General features: G+C 36.7%; 1 protein-coding gene across 1 annotated transcript; it reads left to right on the top strand.

Moving 5' to 3' along the window:
* Positions 1-14,819: 14,819 nt before the first annotated feature.
* Positions 14,820-15,506, top strand: LOC131167543 (intracellular ribonuclease LX-like). Its single transcript, XM_058126346.1, has one exon. It carries the CDS (start codon positions 14,820-14,822, stop codon positions 15,504-15,506), a length of 687 nt encoding a protein of 228 aa, XP_057982329.1.
* The last annotated feature ends 6,600 nt before the right edge of the window (positions 15,507-22,106 follow it).

Here is a 22,106-nt window from a genome sequence, read left to right as displayed (position 1 = left end):
TCTATAAACACATGATTAAACCCAAGGATGAAATACACCAAGAAATTATTTAGCAATTAAATACTCTCAAGTGCTCTCAATTCTTAAAGGCTATCTTGCTCACATCTTGTGCATGAATTCAACTGAGTTTTTGCTAATCTTCTTCAATCATTCAAAGACTATACTGGTGATAGATTTATATTGAGCTTCAATTTTATTCCATATTGTTATTTACTTTAAAGTATATTATAGTATTGAATTGTTGTACTAATTTGCTCTGTTTGAGAGTGTCTTTGTACACTGAATATTTTTTTGTTTTGTAGACGGTTCAGGTTCTTGAATCGTTGTTGGACCAAGCATGGGATATCACTTGGAGAGGTGACTACTCTAGCCTATTGAAGGAGTGTTGAGCGTGGGGTATCACTTGTAACAGTATTGTTTCGCCCAAAAAGGAACTGATTTAGTGGAATCCTTTGATGGTTTGCCAAAGGCGAGGATGTAGGCTAGGGATAAGCTGAACCTTGTAAAAATCTTGATCTCCTTTTCTTTCCCTCTACTCTCTTTAATTTTCAGCATACTTATAAACTGCATGGATGTTTTAAATTCTTAATCATAAATACTATGAAGTTTGGAAATTAAATAAATTTAAATTTAAATTGTTTTTGGGTTTGCGGAAACTGAAAGGGAGTACATTGGTTGATCAATATTTTGCGAAAACTGTAAGAAAGTACGTTGATTGGTCAACACCCAAAGACTCTTTAATTGAAAGTTTATTTAAAGTTTAAGCTTTTGTAAAGAGTGTTGGATTTTATATTAAGCATTATATTGAGAAAATAAATCCATTACTACAAAGATTAAATCAAAATCATATATACATGACTGCAAACAAACAAAAGCTGAATTCTTATAAAAAGCTGAATCTTATATTTTGGTTTGGATATTGTAGCTGATTGGATAATTGATTGGTTTGATTGGTTGATTAAGTTTTATTTTATTGTGTGGTTGTGGATTGACTAAAGACTTAAAGATTTTTTTGTAAGTTTGATAAATAAACAAGAGGTAAAGAATTCTTAAAAAGATATAAAAGAAATTTTAATATCCTAATTCACCTTCTTTGCCGCTTCCGCCATCGTCCACTCAAGCCCTCCATCTCCGGCCATATCATTCCTTGCAAACCCATCACTGTTACCATCTCCAAACTACCATAGCAGCAATAGTAATAGCCACACCAGTCTCCACGCACACCATCTTCTCCCTCATAGCCTCACGACCATCACTTATCCATGGCAAGACGACTCTCTCTCTCTCTCTCTCTCTCTCTCTCTCTCTCTCTCTCTCTCTCTCTCTCTCTCTCTCTCTCTTTAATTCGCAGCACTCTCCAGCAATAGCATACAACACACAATGACGATACATACAGAGACTTGCCTTCCATTTCTCTACAGCAAATAGTAGCGGATAACGTACTTCTCTGGAAATCCATCTTTCTCTACCACTGACCCAAACCTGCATCCTGATGGTCGTCACCACCCCGATGATGTTTTCTTCAGCGAAGAGCAGCAGTAGCTCCCGAGGACGTTGTAGTCTCTCGGCTCTTCGTCATCGGCATCTCTCCCTCCCTCCCTGGTGGCTCTCGAGTTCTTGGCTCTCATTTTTTTGCTTCGGCTTGTTTGTCTCTACTCATCCTTGGCTGATTAACCTCTCCTGCAGTCTCTCGTCAACTTTAAATCTTCACTCATCATCTTTGTAGCCGGCGATAACAGCAGCAGCGTTTACACCGTTGGATCGTCTCTCTCAGTCTCTCATTTGTTCTCAATTCTCGGCCTCGTTCATCTTCTTCGGAAGTTCTCCAACGTCTTCATTTTTTTCAAAAATCTTGTAAACTTCTGGAGTGCCCTTGATTTTGTATTGATGAATCATCTTGTATACTTCTCATGTTTGATCAACCTATAACAATCCATTGACTAGCATTCGAGCAAGCCTTTATCAAAGCACCAAAGTTATATGATCAAATTCTATATGTTGTGTCTCGGTTTTCATTTCTTCCAACACATCAAAAGCACAATCAACGACTCCTGATTGACCACATGCAGTGATAAGTGCATTGAAGAGAACCCGGTCTGGCTTCCTTTTCGGCTATCTTGTAGTTTCTCAACTTCTATGTTTGGTTCTCCCGTCTTCTTTGGCAGTAGTCTTCAACTGGTGCATCTCCTGTGTTCATGTTCGGTTTGGTTCGGTATCAGTTCTCCGTCCCGATTGGTGCATCTCCGGCACTCTCTGGTTCTCATTTTTTTTATTGTCTTGGCTAGTATTCTCCAGTATTGCCGTTGCTTGCAGCCGCTTCTCCGGAGTTCTGTTTCAACTCGCATGCACATGGTTCTCTCTTGGCTGCATATTTGTTTTTTTTTTTTTTTTGGCATCTTTCCGTAGTTCTCTAACATTTCCACATAGGCTCTAAGCTGCACTGATTCTATCTCTAATAATTCAAACTTTATCATACGCCTACTGCACTTTTTTTGGTTTCAAAACTCACCTCTCACCTATCTCATCCCAGCATATAGGAGAATGACATCTCCTATCATATAGCGCCTTGTAAGGTGTCATGCCGATGCTAGTATGATAACTATTATTGTGTGCAAACTCTACCAACAGAAGATACTGAGTCTAACTACCCCCAAAATTCGGCACACAAGTCCGTAGCATATTTTCTAATATATGAATTCTCCTTTCTGACTGCCCATCCATCTGAGGATGAAACGTCTTACTGAATGACAACTAGGACCCTAGAGCCTCTTGCAAGCTCCTTCAAAATTGTGATGTGAAACATGGATTTTGGTCTAATACTATAGACATTGGAACACCATGTGATCATACTATCTCCTAAATATATATTTCTACCAGTCTGTCCATGGAGTAGTTGACTTTGATAGGGATAAAGTGAGCGGTCTTTGTCAGTCGATCTACGACCACCCAAATGACATTCTATCCCTATCGTATCGGCGGTAAACGAATCACAAAGTCCATAATGATGTGATCCCATTTCCACTCCGGGATGTAAAGTTGTTGTAGTTGACCCGCCGGCCTCTCGTGCTCAGTCTTAACCTGCTGGCACATTAAACACTGTTGCACAAATTCAGCTATCTCTTTTTTCATGCCACTCCACTAGAAATACTCTCACAGATCCCTATACATTTTAATGCTACTGGGATGTATCGTGTATAGGGATCTGTGAGCCTCCTCAAGGATCGCCTTTTTGATATCCTCATCTGCAGGCACACAGAATCTGGTACGTAACCGCAGAGCTCCATCATCCGAAATACTGAACTCCACCCCCTGGCCTTCCTGTACCTTCTCTATCAACTCCATCAACTTTGTGTCATTCTTTTGGGCTGCTTTAATCTTTTCCTATAAGGTAGGCTATACCACTAGATTGACAATAAATGTCTGGTGATCATTTTCTACTAACTCCACGTCAAGCCTCTCCAAGTTCACAAGGATCGTGTGATGAATTACTGCTGCTAACTATGTTGTTTCCCTTGATTTTTGGCTCAAAGCATCAGCCACCACATTAGCTTTACTTGGGGATGGTAGTAGATAATACAGTTATAATCCTTGATGAGCACTAATTATCTTCTTTGGCGCATGTTCAGCTCCTTCTGCATGAAGAAGTACTTTAAACTTTTATGGTCTGAAAATATTTCACATATTTTGCTGTACAAATAATGCCTCCAAATTTTCAGTGCATGAACCACTGCAGCCAATTCATAATCATAGGTGGTATAATTCTTTTCATATTCTTTCAATTTTCTAGAGGTATATGCTACTACTCAGTCCTGCTGCATTAATACACATTTGAACCCCCTCAAAGATGCATCACAGTAGATCACATAACCATTACCTCATAATGGAATGGTCAATACTAGTGTGGTGACGAGCCTCTACTTCAATTCCTGGAAGCTTTGCTCACAACTGTCTTCTCATTCAAACCTAACATTCTTTCTGGTTAGTCGCATCAAAGGCTCTGACAATGCTAAGAATCTTTTTACAAAACGACGGTAATATCCCACCAGTCCCAAGAAACTCTTGACTTCCGGTACGTTCCTCGACCTGACTCAATTCACCACTGCCTCTATTTTGCTAGGATCTACTGAAATTCCATCCCCTGATATAACATGCCTAAAAAACGCAACTTCCTCTAACCAAAATTCACATTTGTTAAATTTGGCATACAATTTCTTTACCTAAGCATTTTAAGTTGTAGAGACCCAAACTCGTATAACCTGGGTTCGTCGACGAAGGAGTCACATTTGTCGATGAAGTCCTTCAGAGTCTCGTCGACGAATTTCAAAGCCTCTTCGACGAGCAAATACCGAGCGGGTCAGAGAATATCCGGAACTTGGGCTCGGCAATGAAGGGATGGCTTTGTCAACGAGCTGTTTGGTGGATTCGTCAGCGAAGACGCCGCCTAGTCGACGAGTTGGACTTGGTCAAAGGCTCTATAAATATCCAGTTTGGTTGCTTAGAAGCTAAGTTTGCTTCCAAACTCTCTCTCTCTCTCTCTCTCTCTCTCTCTCTCTCTCTCTACCAATGAAACTTTTCTCTCTATCTAAGAATCCTCGCCGTTCGACGCCCGTTTCTAAAAACAGAAGTTCTTGCGGGGATCAGAGGAGAAAGTTCTACAACTTTAGCGGATCAGATCGTTGTTTTGAGGATTTTTTGGTTTTCCAAAAAATCGAGGTAAGGATCTGATCTCAAATTCTATTGGATATTTGGATAGTAGTCGAAGTTATAGTAAGATTATGTTATGTGGTTTTTAGGTTTTGAGGGTCCCGGGTTGTCGATTTGGACCGTATTCATACGAAGTTTAGTTTCGGATTTAAGGTAAGGGGAATTTGATTACAACAGTTATTTTTGGAAAACTAAACCGCTAAAAAGCTAGTTTATACTTATATGTATGATTTAACTACTTATTTGCTAAATTCTACCAAGTAGAAATGTCGGTTTTACAATTTTTTGGTTTTTGGTAAAAACGAGGATTTTGGCGTATGATCTCCAAAAATTATGAAAATCACTTATTTGCATTTATATTGTAATAGGAGATGTTTGAATCCTTTACTTTGCCTTTCAAATGATGTTTACTGGATTTATATCATTTAGCAGCATTTTGGACTAAACTCGTGTGATATATGTTGAAATGGAAATGTATGAATTTTCTATACTATTGATATAAATTATGGGAACGAAGTTCCAAGATGTTATACAAAGTATGTTGAAATGGGAATGTATGACTTTTATATACTATTGATATAGATTATAGGAACGAAGTTCCAATTTGTTATACTGAGTATGTGAAAAACAGAGGCTGGTGACACGTCGAGCTGTATCAGTAAATAAAAAGGGGTAAATTGAGTGGATAGGCACCGGTTTGAACCCAATGTGATTATCTGAATTTGTGAAAATACTAGAATTTCACAGATTACTATATTTTGCTATAAATTGTATATATGATACCGGAACCACAACTTGTGACCAAAAGAAGTTGAAAGAAACTTTAGTAAAAGAAGTTGAAAGAAACTTCAGAAAAAGGGGTTGAAAGATACTCCAGTTCGGGGGTTGAAATAAACTCCTAGGGCTAGATACCGATGCTAGTAGTACAGTGCAACCATGCATGAGAAATCAGTATGGGTACATTAGATGGTCGACCTGTGAGGAGTTAGTAAGCTGCTGGTAAAAATAAACCAAGGGGCGGTCGGACCATAAAAGATGCTCGGCTTTGTCTGCACGAACAAGACACTGTCGAAGGCAATCAGTGCACAACTCGTGCCACGGGGTAAACAGGCAAATTGTCATATCAAGCTGGGGGTGTTCTATTAATCATATGCATGATTTAAATACTTGATGTGTAGATAAATGTTTTATGTTACAGTATTATAAACAAATGTTTCAAATGTATGACTTTGTATGAAAATGTGCATATATGCAGTCACACACTGTTGTAACACTTTTTTCCTTACTGAGAGGTGTCTCACCCTATTATACAACCTTTGTTTTTAGATCCATTAGTGCTTCGTTCCTAGTAGCTTAAGGGCCTAGGAATATTGTATTTTTGGTTTAGCTTACGTAAGCATTTGAATCCTATATTAAAGTACTTAGATGAAGTTCTTTTAAAATCTGGAGGGTTGTAATAACAGGATAAGTTATATGTCTGGATTTATATAATTTTGGATGTATTAGTAAGCTCTGGTATAAGACTAATAGAAATCCCAATGGATGTTTATGTTTTTTCGCGACATTTACATCGAAATTATGTATGATTTATACCCGTATGTCCCTGGTTAGGGCGGGTTGTTTACGTATTTTGAACAGGTACATGTATTTTGTATGAGTGAATGACACCTGGGTCCTTATAAAGGGCCGAGTTGTTACATAAGTACTAGACTTAGATGTGTTTCATGCTCCTCAAAACTTCTTGAGTAGACTAATATGTCATCAATGAAAAGCACAACGAACTAGTCTAAATACTAGTGAAAAATTCTATTCATCAAATCTATGAATACAATAGGAGCATTCGTCAGACCAAATGGCATAACTAGGAATTCATAATGTCTATACCTAGTCCTGAAAGTCGTCTTCAAAATATCTTCGATTTTAACTTTCACCTAGTGATAACCTAACCTTAGGTCGATCTTGGAATAAACTCGTGTACCTTGAAACTGATCAAATAAGTCACTTATATGGGGTAGAGGATACTTGTTATTAATTGTTATTTTGTTTATTTTCTTGTAATCTATGCACATCCTCAAATACCCATCCTTCTTTTTCACAAATAACACTGGAGCTCTCCAGGGAGAAACACTAGGTTTGATAAACCCTTTATTCAATAAATCCTGCAACTGATCCTTTAATTCTCCCAATTCTGATGGAGCCATTCGGTGAGGAGCTTTAGAGATCGGTGCTGTCCCTGGAAGTAAGTCGATAGTAAAATCTATCTCATGGTCGGAAGGCAACCCAGGTAGTTCTTTTGGAAAAGCATCTAGAAACTCCTTAACCACTAGTGTACTGACAAGCTTCAATTCATTTTCCGTCACCCCCTTTACATAAGCCATAAACCCCTGACATTCGTCCAGAAGTAGTCTTCTTACCTACATAGCTCACACTAATTGAGGTGGGGATTGCACCCGTAATCCCACAAATATAAATTCTGGCTTTCTTGGTGGTCTAAAAATCACCTCTTTCATATGACAGTCGATACTAGCATGGTTAGTAGCCAACCAGTCCATACCCAGTATTACATCAAATCCATGCAAATATAGCACAATTAGGTAAGCTAGTAATGCACTCTCCTGAATTTCTATAGGGTAACCCCTGAGCACCCTACGACACCTCACCACTGACCCTGTTGGTGTTGCTACTGATAATTCAACATCTAATAATTGTGTCTCAACACCTATAAATTTAACATATCCCACAAAAATAAAAGAGTGGGTGGCACCTATATCAAATAAAATAATAGTTTGATATGATAAGGTAGCAAAGGTACCTGTCACGACGTCATCTGCGGCCTCCACATCTCCCAGCATCAAAGCATAAACCCTCGATAGGGCTATATTACTCTGTTGGTCTCCACAAGGAACTCGATAACCTCCTCGGTGCGGTTTTGGAGCAGGAGCGGTACCAGGTGTTGTAGGGCAATCTCGTACTAAATTTCCCGGTACGCTGCAGTGATAGTAGATGCCTCTCCCCACTCGACACTCTCCTAAGTGTCTCTTTCCACATGTCTAACAAAAAGAGTAGGTCTACACTCCCTGAACCTCCCGACCCCCTGTCTCCTGCCTCTGTCCTCTACCATAATTTCCTCTCTTCCACTAGCCTTAACTAGATCCCTACTGAAAGCCTGAAGGCGTGGACCTCTTCTTCTGTCCCTGCTCCTATGCACCCATCCGCTCATTGGACTCAGCCACAATTGCTTTTTCTACCAAATCATAAAAGTCCTGCACTTTCAACACTGCTACTTGCTTATAAATTTCTTGCTTCAGACCCCTTTCAAACTCTTTGGCCTTATTTGCCTCATCGGGTATGATGTACGGGGCGAAGCGGGACAACTCTATAAACTACGCCATGTACTGTTGGACTGTTTGCTATCCCTGCTTAAATTTAGGAACTCTTCCACTTTAGCCTCCCTGATAGTGGCTGGAAAGTATTTATTGAAGAATAAATCTTTAAAACGGCATCAGGTCATAGCTATAGGCACCGCCCTATGCTCATCCAATAGTTTCACTGCAGTCCACCATCTTTCAGCCTCTCTTGTTAGTATATAGGTGGCAAATAAGACCCTCGATTCTTTAGTGCACTGTAGTACCTTCAATACTTTTTCTATTTCCTGCATTCAATTTTCGGCGACTATAGGATCAGCTCCTCCTAAAAATGCCGGAGGGTTCATCATCATGAATTTCTCTATTGTGCACCCGTGCCCTGCAGACGGGCCTCCCTGCGCTCTGGTACTTTGTGCGATCTTAGTCATGACCTGCTGAGCTACACTGCGTAGTACCGAATCTGAACTAGCCCTGCCTGCACCCGAGCTATTGCTCGCATGAGCACTACCACTACCAGGGTCCATCCTGAAAATAAAATAATTATGACTTAGGGACCTTACCCTTATCATTTACGTATCTAACCAAAACTCTTAATATCCCTCTACCCTGACATCCTTATCTTAATTTAAGATTCAGTGCTACACTTCAGAAACACAACCCGACAACAGTTTACTATGACTTTCTTAAAATCGTCATCTCAGGAAAGACATAGAAACTGCTATGGAAGTCCTGCCTCCAAACTGCAGAAAAAAACCTCAAATCCTTTTTCCTATACTCTGATATTGTTTTCGCTGCACTCTTGAGTGTACAGAACCTAACAACCTAGGCTCTGATACCAAACTGTAACGACCTGCCTATTTTTCCATGTTTATTTTTTTTTTCATATATAAAAACATACATAATAACCCTATAAACCTGCTTATCAACTGGACTAATCATGATCAACTCGGACTTGTGGGTACTGAGGAAATACTTGTCATACATCTTTGTTACCTAAGCAGCGGAAAACATAAATTACATACATACCATCCAACCAGTCACAATACCAGAGTTTTACTAAATTTGCCATATATGTACAAACAACCCAAAAGGACCAAAAAGTCAACCTAGGATCATAACCCAAAAATATTTGACCCTAATTCACCGACTCACCCTTTAGGCAGGGTAGTTCCATCAATCTTTACTGCTACGGAGCTTGGTCTACCTGCCTATCTAGATTTCTTGAAATGTTTGTATGGTTGGGGTGAGACACCTTTCAGTAAGGGAGATAAACTAATATTAGTGTGTGGCAACATGAGTATTTTTCGTGATATACATATAAACAATACGTAATTCATATCTAGTATAAAAAGAAGTATCATATTTGAATCAAACATGATTTAACATAACATAGTTTAACGTACTAATTTCCTATATTGGAAAAATCATCTTATATAACCATATCATACTTGAATTAGTATCCACGATATATAAATAGTTAACTATCATCATGTCTTACCCACCACATGATAGGGTTGTGCAGCCCAAAGGTGGGACCTAGAAATGGCTAGCCGACCATGGTAAGTCAAACATAGGTGTGTAAGTACGATGGGTCTATTCTACCTGTGCCAGACTACCAGGGGAACTACAACACTCCTATAAAACCACATCGACTGTCATCTCCCACACTCTACACAAGTTGTGTGGTAGCACTAACGTAAATGTGAACATTCCGTTATGGTACCGTGTTTCGTGAAACTAAACTAAGCTATCCAGGTTGTGATAACATATAATACATTTCATGATATTGAACATAGCAGTTTCATATTTCAGAGTAAAACATAACATGGTAATATTTTCTTGAATCTTGACATAACATGCATAATTACGGTATTTTATCCCTTCATATCATAACGTAAAAATCATGACACCGACGCCGGCGTAACATGATGTACTTGTACATGAAAATCTTGCACTTGTTAACATAGTATTCTTAAAACTATAGTTTTTGTACCGTTTTATGGTTTTCTTGAAAACTGTTATAACATGCTTATCTTGGATAAATCATAATATTTTAAAATAACATAATTTTCATGGAAATATTATACTCATGCCACACAAATATAAGTAACCTTCTAAACTCATAATATGCTCTAAAATCACATTTTCTTATAAAATGTGTCAAAATCATTTCTCTATTCAACAATAGTATTCTTAAACATAGTTCTATAACATACATATTTTTCTAAAAATAAATGATGTATAATAAAAAATAATTTCATGAAAAATGCTGACTTAATTTATCCCCTTACCTGACTTACTGAGAAACTTACAAACTTAACCAAACCTACTCTTGTGGTGTTTCCAGTTCAACACCTTGAAATTACATTTTCACTAACAAAACTTTAGTATTATTCTATCTAAAACATTTTCTTCAGTCCAAAAACACCAAAAACCTTATAAAACTTAAATAACCGACTTACCCAGATTTTGGGATGGTGTCCAAGTTGGTCCAACCAACAAACTATTCCAGCAAACTTGTAGAGAATCTTCCTAATAGTAGCGTGATGGCTTCCAATCGTCGAACCGGCGAAGGACGAAACTAGAAACCTAGAGAGAAGGTGGGGAGGATGATTTTCTAGAGAGAGAGAGAGGGTTTCCATGCAAAATTTCTCGCTAAATCCTGAGTTCAACATATTTATAAAGTACTGACTCGTCAACGAGCCACGTCACCTTGTCGACGAGACCAAGAAGGAGGTTCATCGATGAACACATCACCCTCGTCCACGAATTTCATACTCGGAAAATAGCCTTCTCGGCAAGTTCTTATCGACAAGATACGCGTCCACGTCAACGATCCCAAGAAGCCTATTCGTCGACGAGCACTCTGTACTCATCAACGAGACCCTGCTGAATCCCCTTTTTGAAAAATCTTTTTCTCTCTTTTCTTTTATTTACTTAATTACTATAATTCTTCGGGTCTCTATAGTACATATTTACGTGATTTACCAATTAATTATTTAAAGGTTATAAGTTATGATATACTAGAACTCATGTGTCACACACTGATGATAATCTATCCAATCTCACTGAGAGGTGTCTCACCCAAGAATTTAAACATTTCAGGAAATCCAGACAAATGAGCGGAGTGAGCTTCGAGATAGAGGAGGTTTTGGTACGGTAGTTTCATGGTAAGTGTTTGGAGTTAGGGGGATATGTTTTGTGTAATCCTTAAGATATTTTATGCATGTTTGGCGATGTTTATGTATATTTATGGAAATAGTAAAACTCTGTTATTGTATATGAGATTGAGGTGCTTTATGTTTTCCGATGCTTAGTTAGAATATATTTATGGACAGGTATATCCCCGTTACCCCACTTTGAATCCGGGTTGACTTTGTTCTTTTTTTTGTATCAGAGTATATTTTAGTAGGATTTATCGGGTTGTGACACAAGAAGTCCCAAAAATCTTTAAGTAAATTAGTTCCTAACATGGTGTATATTAGAGTTTCTATATCCAAAAGATTTAGAGTTTCACTTTCATTGAATTCGTTTTTTATTAAAATTAAAATTACATCACATGGAATATATAGTAGGCTTGTGCTTTTATTTTATCCCTCAACATCACAAACCCTCGGGCAGAACTTAAAACGTATTAAAAAAAATATTAAAATCACTCTTGAGGTCCCACATTTTTATGACTTGTAAATTAGTTAATTTTTTATATATTGTCAAGATTTTCAAGTTTATAATGAAATATTTTTTTTTTTAATGTAGATTGTAGACATACTATTCAACGACATGAATTATTATATATTTTTAATTTTTATTTATTTATTTATTATTATTATTATTATTATTATTATTATTATTATGAGTTCTGCACGTAATCCTGAGATATATTCACAAGAATCACAAGCGTGATGACCGTGATGCAATCACTAGAAGACTATAGCCAGCTGTTGCGGGCTACATTCATGCTGAGCTCAGTCTTAATGGCTATTGTTGACCCCAGGCTATTTTTGACGCTATTTTTGACCTATATATATTGATGACTTGCAAACAAGGAATACCTAGTTTGGTCCTCCTCACCTAGCTGGCCTTTTTTCATTCAAGATTTTTTTTTTAAAATTTTTTTAAAGTTTTACTTTTTATAGTTCTCATTTATGAGAGAAGAATACGGTTATTATATACAAGAGATTTACAGTTAAACTATTAAAATATTTCCAAACATAAAATTAATACTAAAAAAAAAACTAGTAATCATTATCCAATTAAAACAAACTAAACACGCCTATATGTAATTAAAACTAAATCAAACAAGTATAAATAAATTATCTGTAAAATGATGTTAATTACCTGCAAACATAAATTTGAGGAAAAACAGGGAAAACCAAAATAGAAAAATCACATTATCATTCGGACTATTATTTTTATATATTAAATTAAAACTTACCCAATAAGAAAAATAGGAAACCAAAGCTAGAAAAAAAAAAAAAAAAAACCCTCCAACATTTAATTTTATTGATAACGTGAACCTTCCCAAAAGAAAACACAACCTGTAGACCGCACCGAAAATAAAACAGAACACAATATTGACAAGTCAATTTCAGACCATTCTTATATCACTTGCATTTTGTAATGCAATATACTCTGAATTTGGCACCTTCCCTTCAAAGATTTTTTAAGTGCAATGATTTCATATGACCGATGACTTGCAAATAAGGAATAACTAGTTTGGTTTCCTCACCTAGTCATATAGATGAGATCGATGACATGCAAACAAGGAATATCTAGCTTAATTGGTCTCCTCACCTTGCTGGTCTTCTCTTTCAAGATAAGGTATCAATCCAAATGGAAAAATTACATTATCATTTTGACTATTGTTTTTATATATTAAATTAAAACTTACCCAATAAGAAAAACAGGAAACCAAAACTAGTAAACCCCTTCATGATTTTATTTTATTAATAATGTGGACTTTTTCAGAAGAGAACAAATAAGAGACGGGAATTTGGCCAAGTTGGGTAATTTGAATAGAAAGGGAGAAGAAAGAAATGAAAGAAGAAGAAAGGATGAGTGGAAAGTGGGAGGATGAAGGAGAATAAATAGGTGATAGGTGGGTGGAGATGGGCATGCGGCTAGCTAAGGGGGAGGGGTTAAGCAAACATGAGAGGGGTCAAAATACACGTACATGGTTTTAGGTGTGTAAATATCATAAACGATTTTTCGAAAGTCAATTTTCACTTAAATTAATGCGAGAAAAAAGAAACTAGATGGGGTCAATGTCAGGTGTAAAACGAACTTTTTAAGAGTCAATTCTGCCACTTTTATTTTTTTGGTTTTGTGTGTGTAAAGAAGGCTGTCAGTCTCGCGTCATATTAGCACAAAATTGACTTTCCTTCTTAATATTTGGGTAAAAAAACTCTCAATGCATCAATTAGGCCTGGCAAAACGGGCGGACGGGCCGGGTTTGGGTGGGTCATAAACGGGCCGGATCATTAACGAGTCGATGTTAAACGGATCACACACATACTAACCCTAACCTGCCCGTTTAATAAACGGGCGGGTAACAGATCACCCGTTTAAAAATATATAATTTTTTATTTTAAAATTTCATATAAAATGACATTTTTTTTAAAAAAAACTACATTTTATTTATTAATTTATAAATAAAAAGAACATAAAATGTAAAAACCAATACATCCCTTTAATGAATACATTTAAAAAAATATATAAAATTTAAAAAAAATACACTTTAAAAATATTAAATATGCATAATACATGCATAAAATATTTATATATAAATCTAAATTTATATGAATCCCACAATATTTACACCTCTGGTCGGCTGCCGACTACCGGCCGGTCCTCTGCGCGCGTCTGTGGATCGTTTGTAGGAGACGACGACTAGCAGCCTGGCAGATTCGGCACGTAGCAGTGCACCAGTTACCAGAGGAAAGGAAAGACTGCAGGACTGGAGAGGAGAGCTGGAGAGGATTGACTGAGAATCTGAGAGACAGAAAGAGTGAGAGCTGAGAGCCGAGAGCTGTGAGGCCAGAGACGACCTAGACGGCCAGACGAGGAGATTGGAGACTGGAGTGGAGAGGCGCGGCGCGGGTTAGGGTTAGGGTTTTTTTTTTTTTAAGTGTGTGTGATTGTGTTTGTGAAGAGTGAACCGTGACTCCGTGAGGCGTGAATCGCGTGAAGGCTTGAAGTGAAGGGGGGCTGAAGCTGAAGCGTGAGAACTAAGAAGCACAACTGAAGCACAGCGAACGACGGGTGATCCGTCCAAATCCACTTAACCCGTTTATAAACGAATTGACTCGTAATCCATCTAATTATTAAATGGGTTAATTTTCTTAAACTTGGACCCGTTTTAAACGGGCGAGTCTGAATAATCCGACGGATTATGACCCCTTTTACAAGCCTAACATCAACCAACCCCAATGTGGGTAGCCCCGCTAGGAAGCCCCTCTTTCAGTGTTCTTTCCCTGCCCGCTCTCTCTTCCCCCATCAGCATTAGCATCAGTCCAAATCCCCACGTGTCCTAGCCTCGTCTTCCCCTGCATTTACCCAGTCTCATATGGTGGCGACCTTTTCCCATGCGTTTACCCAGTCTCATATGGTAGCGTCCTCTTCCCATGCGTTTACCCAGCTCATATTTATCCACGAAAAAAATAAATAAAGAAAAAAGGAACATATTCTGGGCCTCTGCCTATATAAGCACCACAATTATATTGAAGAACATACCCGCAGATCCGTAGATAGATGTCGATGAAGATGCTGCCATTACTGTGCACAGTTTTCTTCATCCTCCCCCTTCTCTGTTCCCCGGCTTCTCCACAACAGCCCACCGCCGGTGAGAACAAACCAAAACTCTTAAAGCTTGCCATTTACTGGCCAACCTCGCTCTGCAACGGCAAAACCAAGTGCAAGTACAACACTCCGCCTCCCGACCGTTTCACCATCCACGGGCCCTGGCCTCTCTACAAGGACCCTCCCGGACCCGAGGCCGTTGATTGGAGCACTTTTCCGCCCGCCACGGAAGCCAAGATGAAGATTGACTGGGCAAGCTACGGCACCACTACAAATCGACAGTTTTGGGATCACGAGTGGAGCAAACACGGCAGGGATTCGGGGCTCCAGCCGCCGGCGTACTTCGAACTGGGACTCACCCTCTTCCACAGAGTGGATCTTGGAACTCATCTAAAGTCGGAAGGAGTGTACCCGACAGGGCAGACAGTGGAACATAAAAAATTCGCGGCGGCGGTCTCGAAGGCGGCGGGTGGGAAGACTGTGGTACTGCTGTGCAACAAGGACAAGGAGGGCGTGGTGCAGCTCTTCGAGATCGATATCTGCCTGGACCATTCCACTTCTGCGAACGCCTACGTGAATTGCGAGGGCATGAAGTCTAGCTGCCCCGACCAGTTTCGTTTGCCGAAAGCAAGTACCTAGTATGATATAATCAGCCGGATCTTCCGATTCTACTGTCCATGATGAATAAATTAATATGAATGCATGGCTGCTGTACTACTATAAGCATGCACGAATTGTACTATCTACTTTTGTCACCGGAATAAAACAATTGGGCTGCATTGCCTTTAAATGAACAAATCTTACGCTACATGTGGGAATGTGAATTTTCAGTAGGTACAAAATTCAGTATAATTTTATATTATATTTTATAAATAAATTTTTTTTTGTAGGTTTCTTTGCTTCTTGAACCTGTAGTTTGCTAAAATTATTTGAATGTTCAAACCTAAGTAGGGTTAAACAACATTTAATATTTCCAAATATAATAATTGATTTAATCTCTTAATATTAGATTTAGGAATTAAATTATTTTCTTTTATGGAAAAACTAGTGATAATGCATGTTCATCACATGCGTGTAGGATACTAATTTTAGCCAAAAAAGTTAGCATAGAGTTTTTATAAGTGAAAATATAAGTTGGTCTCTATACTTCTAACCAAACCAATACTTACTTTAGTTCTTATACTTTTGATTATTGGTATAATTGAGATCTTGCGTTAAGTAATTTTTCAAAATTGTCGTTAAAGTTACCCTCAACGAAATTACTTAAGGTTGCACAATATATTAATTTCGAATTGCATTTAGTTTATTGTTATCAATGATATATTTGGCATGCAAAGATGGGGTGGAACATCTAATGCACTATGTTATCGTCTAATGCATTACAAATGTCATTAAATTTTTTTTTTCGTAGCCTCCAAATGAAATTTCCACTTTTGCACTTAACTTTTAGCAATGAGAACATATACCTTTAACATCGTCAGAAAAATACCATTACAAAAAAAAAAAAAAATGCTCTAGGCACAAGTATATTTGTAGTAACCCAAAAAAAAAATTATTAATCAATTAATTAAATAAATATTATTAAACTAATTAATGAAATAAACAAATTAAAGGAATAAAATGAAAAAAAAAACAAATTACAATAAATATATATATATATATATATATATATATATATATATATATGATGATTAAAGCTTCTTCAGGAAGCTTCATCCCAAATTCAATATGGGATTTCAAGTCTTACGCATCTTCTCCAGCTTTCTCCCGCCTCTCATCTCACTTTCTGCTTCTCTCTCAGTTTCATCCTTCTCTCACCTCACGGCTCCTCCTCTCTCTTCTTATTTTCTCAGCCAATATTTGTCCGATCAGAAAATTAAAGATATTATTGGGTTCTTATTTCCGCCACTGACATTTCTAACGGAGCGGATTTATCGTGGGAGAGACGTAGGCTCCACTCCTGGGAAAATGTATATATACTCCCTCTCTTTCTTTAATTTCTCTTTTAATTTTCGACTAAATCGATGATCGCACACCATCGCAGGGTCCTAATCTCAATTGTCGTCATTTTGGCAGGAGCGAATTTTCAATTTGAGGGTCCTAGGCACCACTCCAAAGCGAGAGTGAGATTTAGGGAATTAAGGAAATTGGTTATTTTAGCAGGTTTAATTGTTATTTGAAATTTATGAGTTTAGTAAATGTTAATATAATATTTTATTTATGATTGATTTGATTAAATTAGGATTATTGAATCAGGATTCGGGTGAGCGCTGCAGACATTGTTTTGGGGTCCCTGCTGTTTTAGTTTAGGGAATCAGGTAAGGGGATTAAGTTAAGTCAGAATTTTATTAAACATAAATATATTAAATTGTTATATATATATATATATTTATTTATTTAAGAAATTAAAGGTTATATTAAAAATCAATCATTCGAAATAGATTTTACAAACCTACGATATTTGGTATAGTATTTTTGAATAAAATGAATGGTAGAAAGCTTGTTTGTTTATATGATTATGTTAGAATGTAGAAAATCGGGTGACAGATGATTTAATTGGTATGGATTATCGTATATCTTGATTTGAGATTTTGAAACACTGAATTATTTGTGAAATAATGAATTGTTTGAGAAATACTAGAAATGCTTGCGAAAATACTGGAACTGTTTATGAAATGCAAGAGTTTAAAATAATGACCAGTGGCTGGGTATTGTTTGATTGGCCAAGGGTCAGGATTATTATTTGACGATCAAGATCAGAGTTTTAATTGATGGCTATATGCCAGATTGTATTTGTTGCCGAGGGCCAGGTTTTTGGAATAACAAAATATATATATGTAGGTTGATATTTTAAATGGTGATTTCTATTATATAAATTGCATGATATGTTTTAGAAACCCTGGAGACCAGTGTATTATGAGCACGGTACCGTTGTTAGTTAGACCATGTGCACCCACACTATTCTGGATAGAAGTGTAGGGGGTCCCAGTCGACTACCTGCATGAGGTTGAAATAAGGGCGTCGGACCTGCAACTTTGCTATGGATGTCTGTAGACGTGCTTGCAGAGGATGTTGTTTTTTTGACTTTGTTTGGGCTGTTCAGCCAAGCTTAGTCCAGCCTTCAAGCCGCACAACCCGTGCCATGGGGGAAGTAAAGGCGTGTTTTTCACAGGAAGTGTCTTATATACATATCTGTTAATAGGATAACTTCAAGGGCTTACTGCGAAAGATGAGTGCCCTAATAGCAGTAATGGTATTAGAGTAGAAGGAAGATATTTGTATAGGTGGGTAATCTTACCCATTCTCAGCTAATTGTGTGCGTGACTGTAAAATAAGAATGATTTCATAAATGTGTTCATCTACTTAGTGAACTGACTATTTTCTGTTCACTAAATGCATGCAAGCCACACATTGACATTAATTTAGTCTTTTCCTTACTGAGTTGTGTCTCACCCTTACTTTACAAATTGTCTTTTCAGGAAATCCTAGAGATGGGGCTAAGAGGCTAAAGGAGCCGGGCTAGCGGCGTAAATTTATGTAGGTAGTGTGTATAGATAGAAATTTTATTTTTGTTTAGTTTTTTGGGATGTAATTATGAGAAAATGGATTTATTTGTGTATAAAGGTAGTATAGAACTCTAGTAATGGATTTTTGGAGATTGTATCTTTTATTTCCACCGCATTTTATATGATGAGTTTGGTATCAAGTACACAGACGTCACTAAAGTAGCACCTTGGGCCCACGTGGCCGGTCATGGCGTTATAGGTGGTATTAGAGCCAGGTTCTGTAGACTTTGATGGTTGATAATTACCAGAGTATATGTTGAGATGGGATAAGGATGTGAGTGGGTAGATTAGGTGAAGTTTTGGTCTGGAAGCTTGGAGGAGGAGATCCTTGATGGTTTTATGTGCTTTTCCTGGAATGATGATTTTACGAAAATCATGGTAAATCCATCGATGGTTTTGTTTTTGGGTTGAGGGACTGGAGCTTGAAAATTTAGGTTGGAACATTAGGGCTGTCGAGTACTTATGTGGAGTCAGTGTGTGGCAATATGAGTGTTTTTCGTGATATACATATAAACAATACGTAATTCATATCTAGTATAAACAACTGTATCATATTTGAATAAAACATGATTTAACATAACATAGTTTAACGTACTAATTTCCTGTATTGGAAAAATCATCTTATATAACCATATCATACTTGAATTATTACCCACGATAGATAGATAGTTAGCTATCATCATGTCTTACCCCCCCACATGACAGGATTGTGCAGCCCAAAGGTGGGACCTAGTAATGACTGGCCGACCATGCTAAGTTAGACATTGGTGTGTAAGTACGATGAGCCTGTTCCACCTGTGCCAGACTATCAAGGGAACTACGACACTCCCATAAAACCACATCAACTGTCATCTCCCACACTCTACATAAGATGTGTGGTAGCACTAACATAAACGTAACGTGAACATACAACTACGGTACCGTGCTTCGTGAAACTAAACTAAACTATCCAGGTTGCGATAACATATAATACATTTTATGATATTGAACATAGAAGTTTCATATTTCAGAGTAAAACATGACATGGTAATATTTTCTTAAATCTTGACACAACATGCATAATTATGGTATTTTATCCCGTCATATCATAATGTAAAAATCATGACACCGGCGCCGACATAACATGACATGCTTGTACATGAAAATATTGCACTTATTGACATAATATTCTTAAAACCATAGTGTTTATACTATTTTTATGAACTGCTATAACATGCTTATTTTGGAAATATCATAATATTTCAAAATAACATAATTTTCATGAAAATATTATACTCATGCCACACAAATATAAGTAGCTTTCTAAACTCGTACTATGTTTTGAAATCATATTTTCTTATAAAATGTGTTAAAATCATTTCCCTGTTCAACAACAATATTCTCAAACATAGTTCTATAACATATATATTTTCCTAAAAATAAATCATGTATAATAAAAAATAATTTCATGAAAAAGGCCTTAATTTATCCTCTTACCTGACTTACTGAGAAACCTACAAACTTAACCAAACCTACTCCTATGGAATTCCTAGTTCAACACCCTAAAATTACATTTTTCCCAACAAAACTTTAGTATTATTCTATCTAAAGCATTTTCGTCAGTCCAGAAATATCATATACCTTATTAAATTTAAAATAACTGACTTACCTAGATTTTGGGATGGTGTCTAGTTGGTCCAACCAGCAAACTACTCTAGTATACTTGTAGAAAATCTTCCCAATAGTAGCGTGGCAACTTCTAATCATCGAACAGGCGAAGGACGAAGCTAGAAACTTAGAGACAAGGTGGGGAGGATAATTTTCTAGAGAGAGAGAGAGAGGGTTTCTATGTAAAATTTCTCACTGAATCCCAAGTTCAACATATTTATAAAGTGCTAACTTGCCAACGAGCCATGTCACCTCGCCGACGAGACCAAGAAGGAGGTTTGTCGATGAACACATCACCCTCGTTGACGAATTTCAGACCTTGAAAACAGCCTTCTCGGTAAGTTCTCGTCGACAAGACACGCGTCCATGTCAACGATCCCAAGAAGCCTATTCGTCGACGAGCACTCTGCACTTATCGACGAGACCCTGCTGAATCCTCTTTTTGAAAAATCTTTTTCTCTCCTTTCTTTTATTTACTTAATTACTATATTTCTTCGGGTCTCTACAGTACATATTTACATGATTTACCAGTTAATTATTTAAAGGTTATAAGTTATGGTACACTAGAACTCATGTGTCACACACTGATGATAATCTATCCAATCTTACTGAAAGGTGTCTCACCCAAGAATTAAACATTTAAAAAAATCTAAACAGACGAGCGGAGCAAGCTCCAAGATAGAGGAGGTTTTGGTACTGTAGTTTCATGGTAAGTACTGTTTGGAGTTAGGGGGATATGTTTTGTGTAATCCTTATGATATTTTATGTATTTTTGGGAACGTATATGTATATTTATGGAAATAGTAGAACTCTATTATTGTATATGAGATTCAGGTACTTTATGTTTTCTGATGCTTACTTAGATTATATATTTATGGACAGGTATATTCCCGTTACCCCACTTTGAATCCGCATTGACTTTGTTAATATATATATTTTGTATCAGAGTATATTTTAGTAGGATTTATAGGGTTGTGACACAAGAAGTCCCAAAAATCTTTAAGTAAATTAGTTCCTAACATGGTATATATTAGAGTTTCTATATCCTAAAGATTTAGAGTTTGACTTTCATTGAACTCGTTTTTTATAAAAATTAAAATTACATCACATGGTATGTATAGTAGGCTTGTGCTTTTATTTTATCCCTCAACTTCACAAATCCTCAGGCAGAACTTAAAAAGTATTAAAAAATATTAAAATCACTCTTGAGGTTCCACATTTTTATGACTGTAAATTAGTTAATTTTTTATAGATTGTCAAAATTTTCAAGTTTATAATGAAATATTTTTTTAATGTAGATTGTAGACATACTATTCAACGACATGAATTATTATATATTTTTAATTTTTAATTTTGAAATTTTATTATTATTATTATTATTATTATTATGAGTTCTGCACGTAATCCTGAGATATATTCACAAGCGTGATGGCCATGATGCAATCACCAGAAGACTATAGCCAGCTGTTGCGGGCTACATTCATGCTGAGTTGAGTCTTAATGGCTATTATTGACCCCAGGCTATATTTGACCTATATATATTGATGACTTGCAAACAAGGAGTTCTTACATAGCTAATTCAAGATTTTTTTTTTAAATTTTTTTATTTTTATTTTTTATAATTTTCATTTATGATAAAAGAATACCATAGTTATAAATAAGAAATACGATATTTACAATTAAACTATCAAAATCTCTCCAAGCATAAAACTAATACTAAAAAAAACTAGTAGTCATTATTCAATTAAAACAAACTAAACATGACTATATGTAATCAAAACTAAACCAAACAAACATAAATAAATTATTTGTAAAATGATGTTACCTACCCGCAAACATAGACCTGAACCTTCCCAAAATATAAAAATCATATTATCATTCTGACTATTGTTGTTATATATTAAATTAAAACTTACCCAATAAGAAAAATAGAAAACCAAAGCTAGCAAAAAAAAACCCTCCAAGATTTAATTTTATTGATAACATGAACCTTCCTAAAAGAGAACATAACTTGTAGACCACACCA

Source organism: Malania oleifera, chromosome 11, assembly GCF_029873635.1.
Source record: "Malania oleifera isolate guangnan ecotype guangnan chromosome 11, ASM2987363v1, whole genome shotgun sequence".
Lineage (NCBI taxonomy): Eukaryota > Viridiplantae > Streptophyta > Magnoliopsida > Santalales > Ximeniaceae > Malania > Malania oleifera.
Note: the sequence above shows the minus strand (reverse complement) of the source record. Positions and strands in the feature narration are given on the sequence as shown.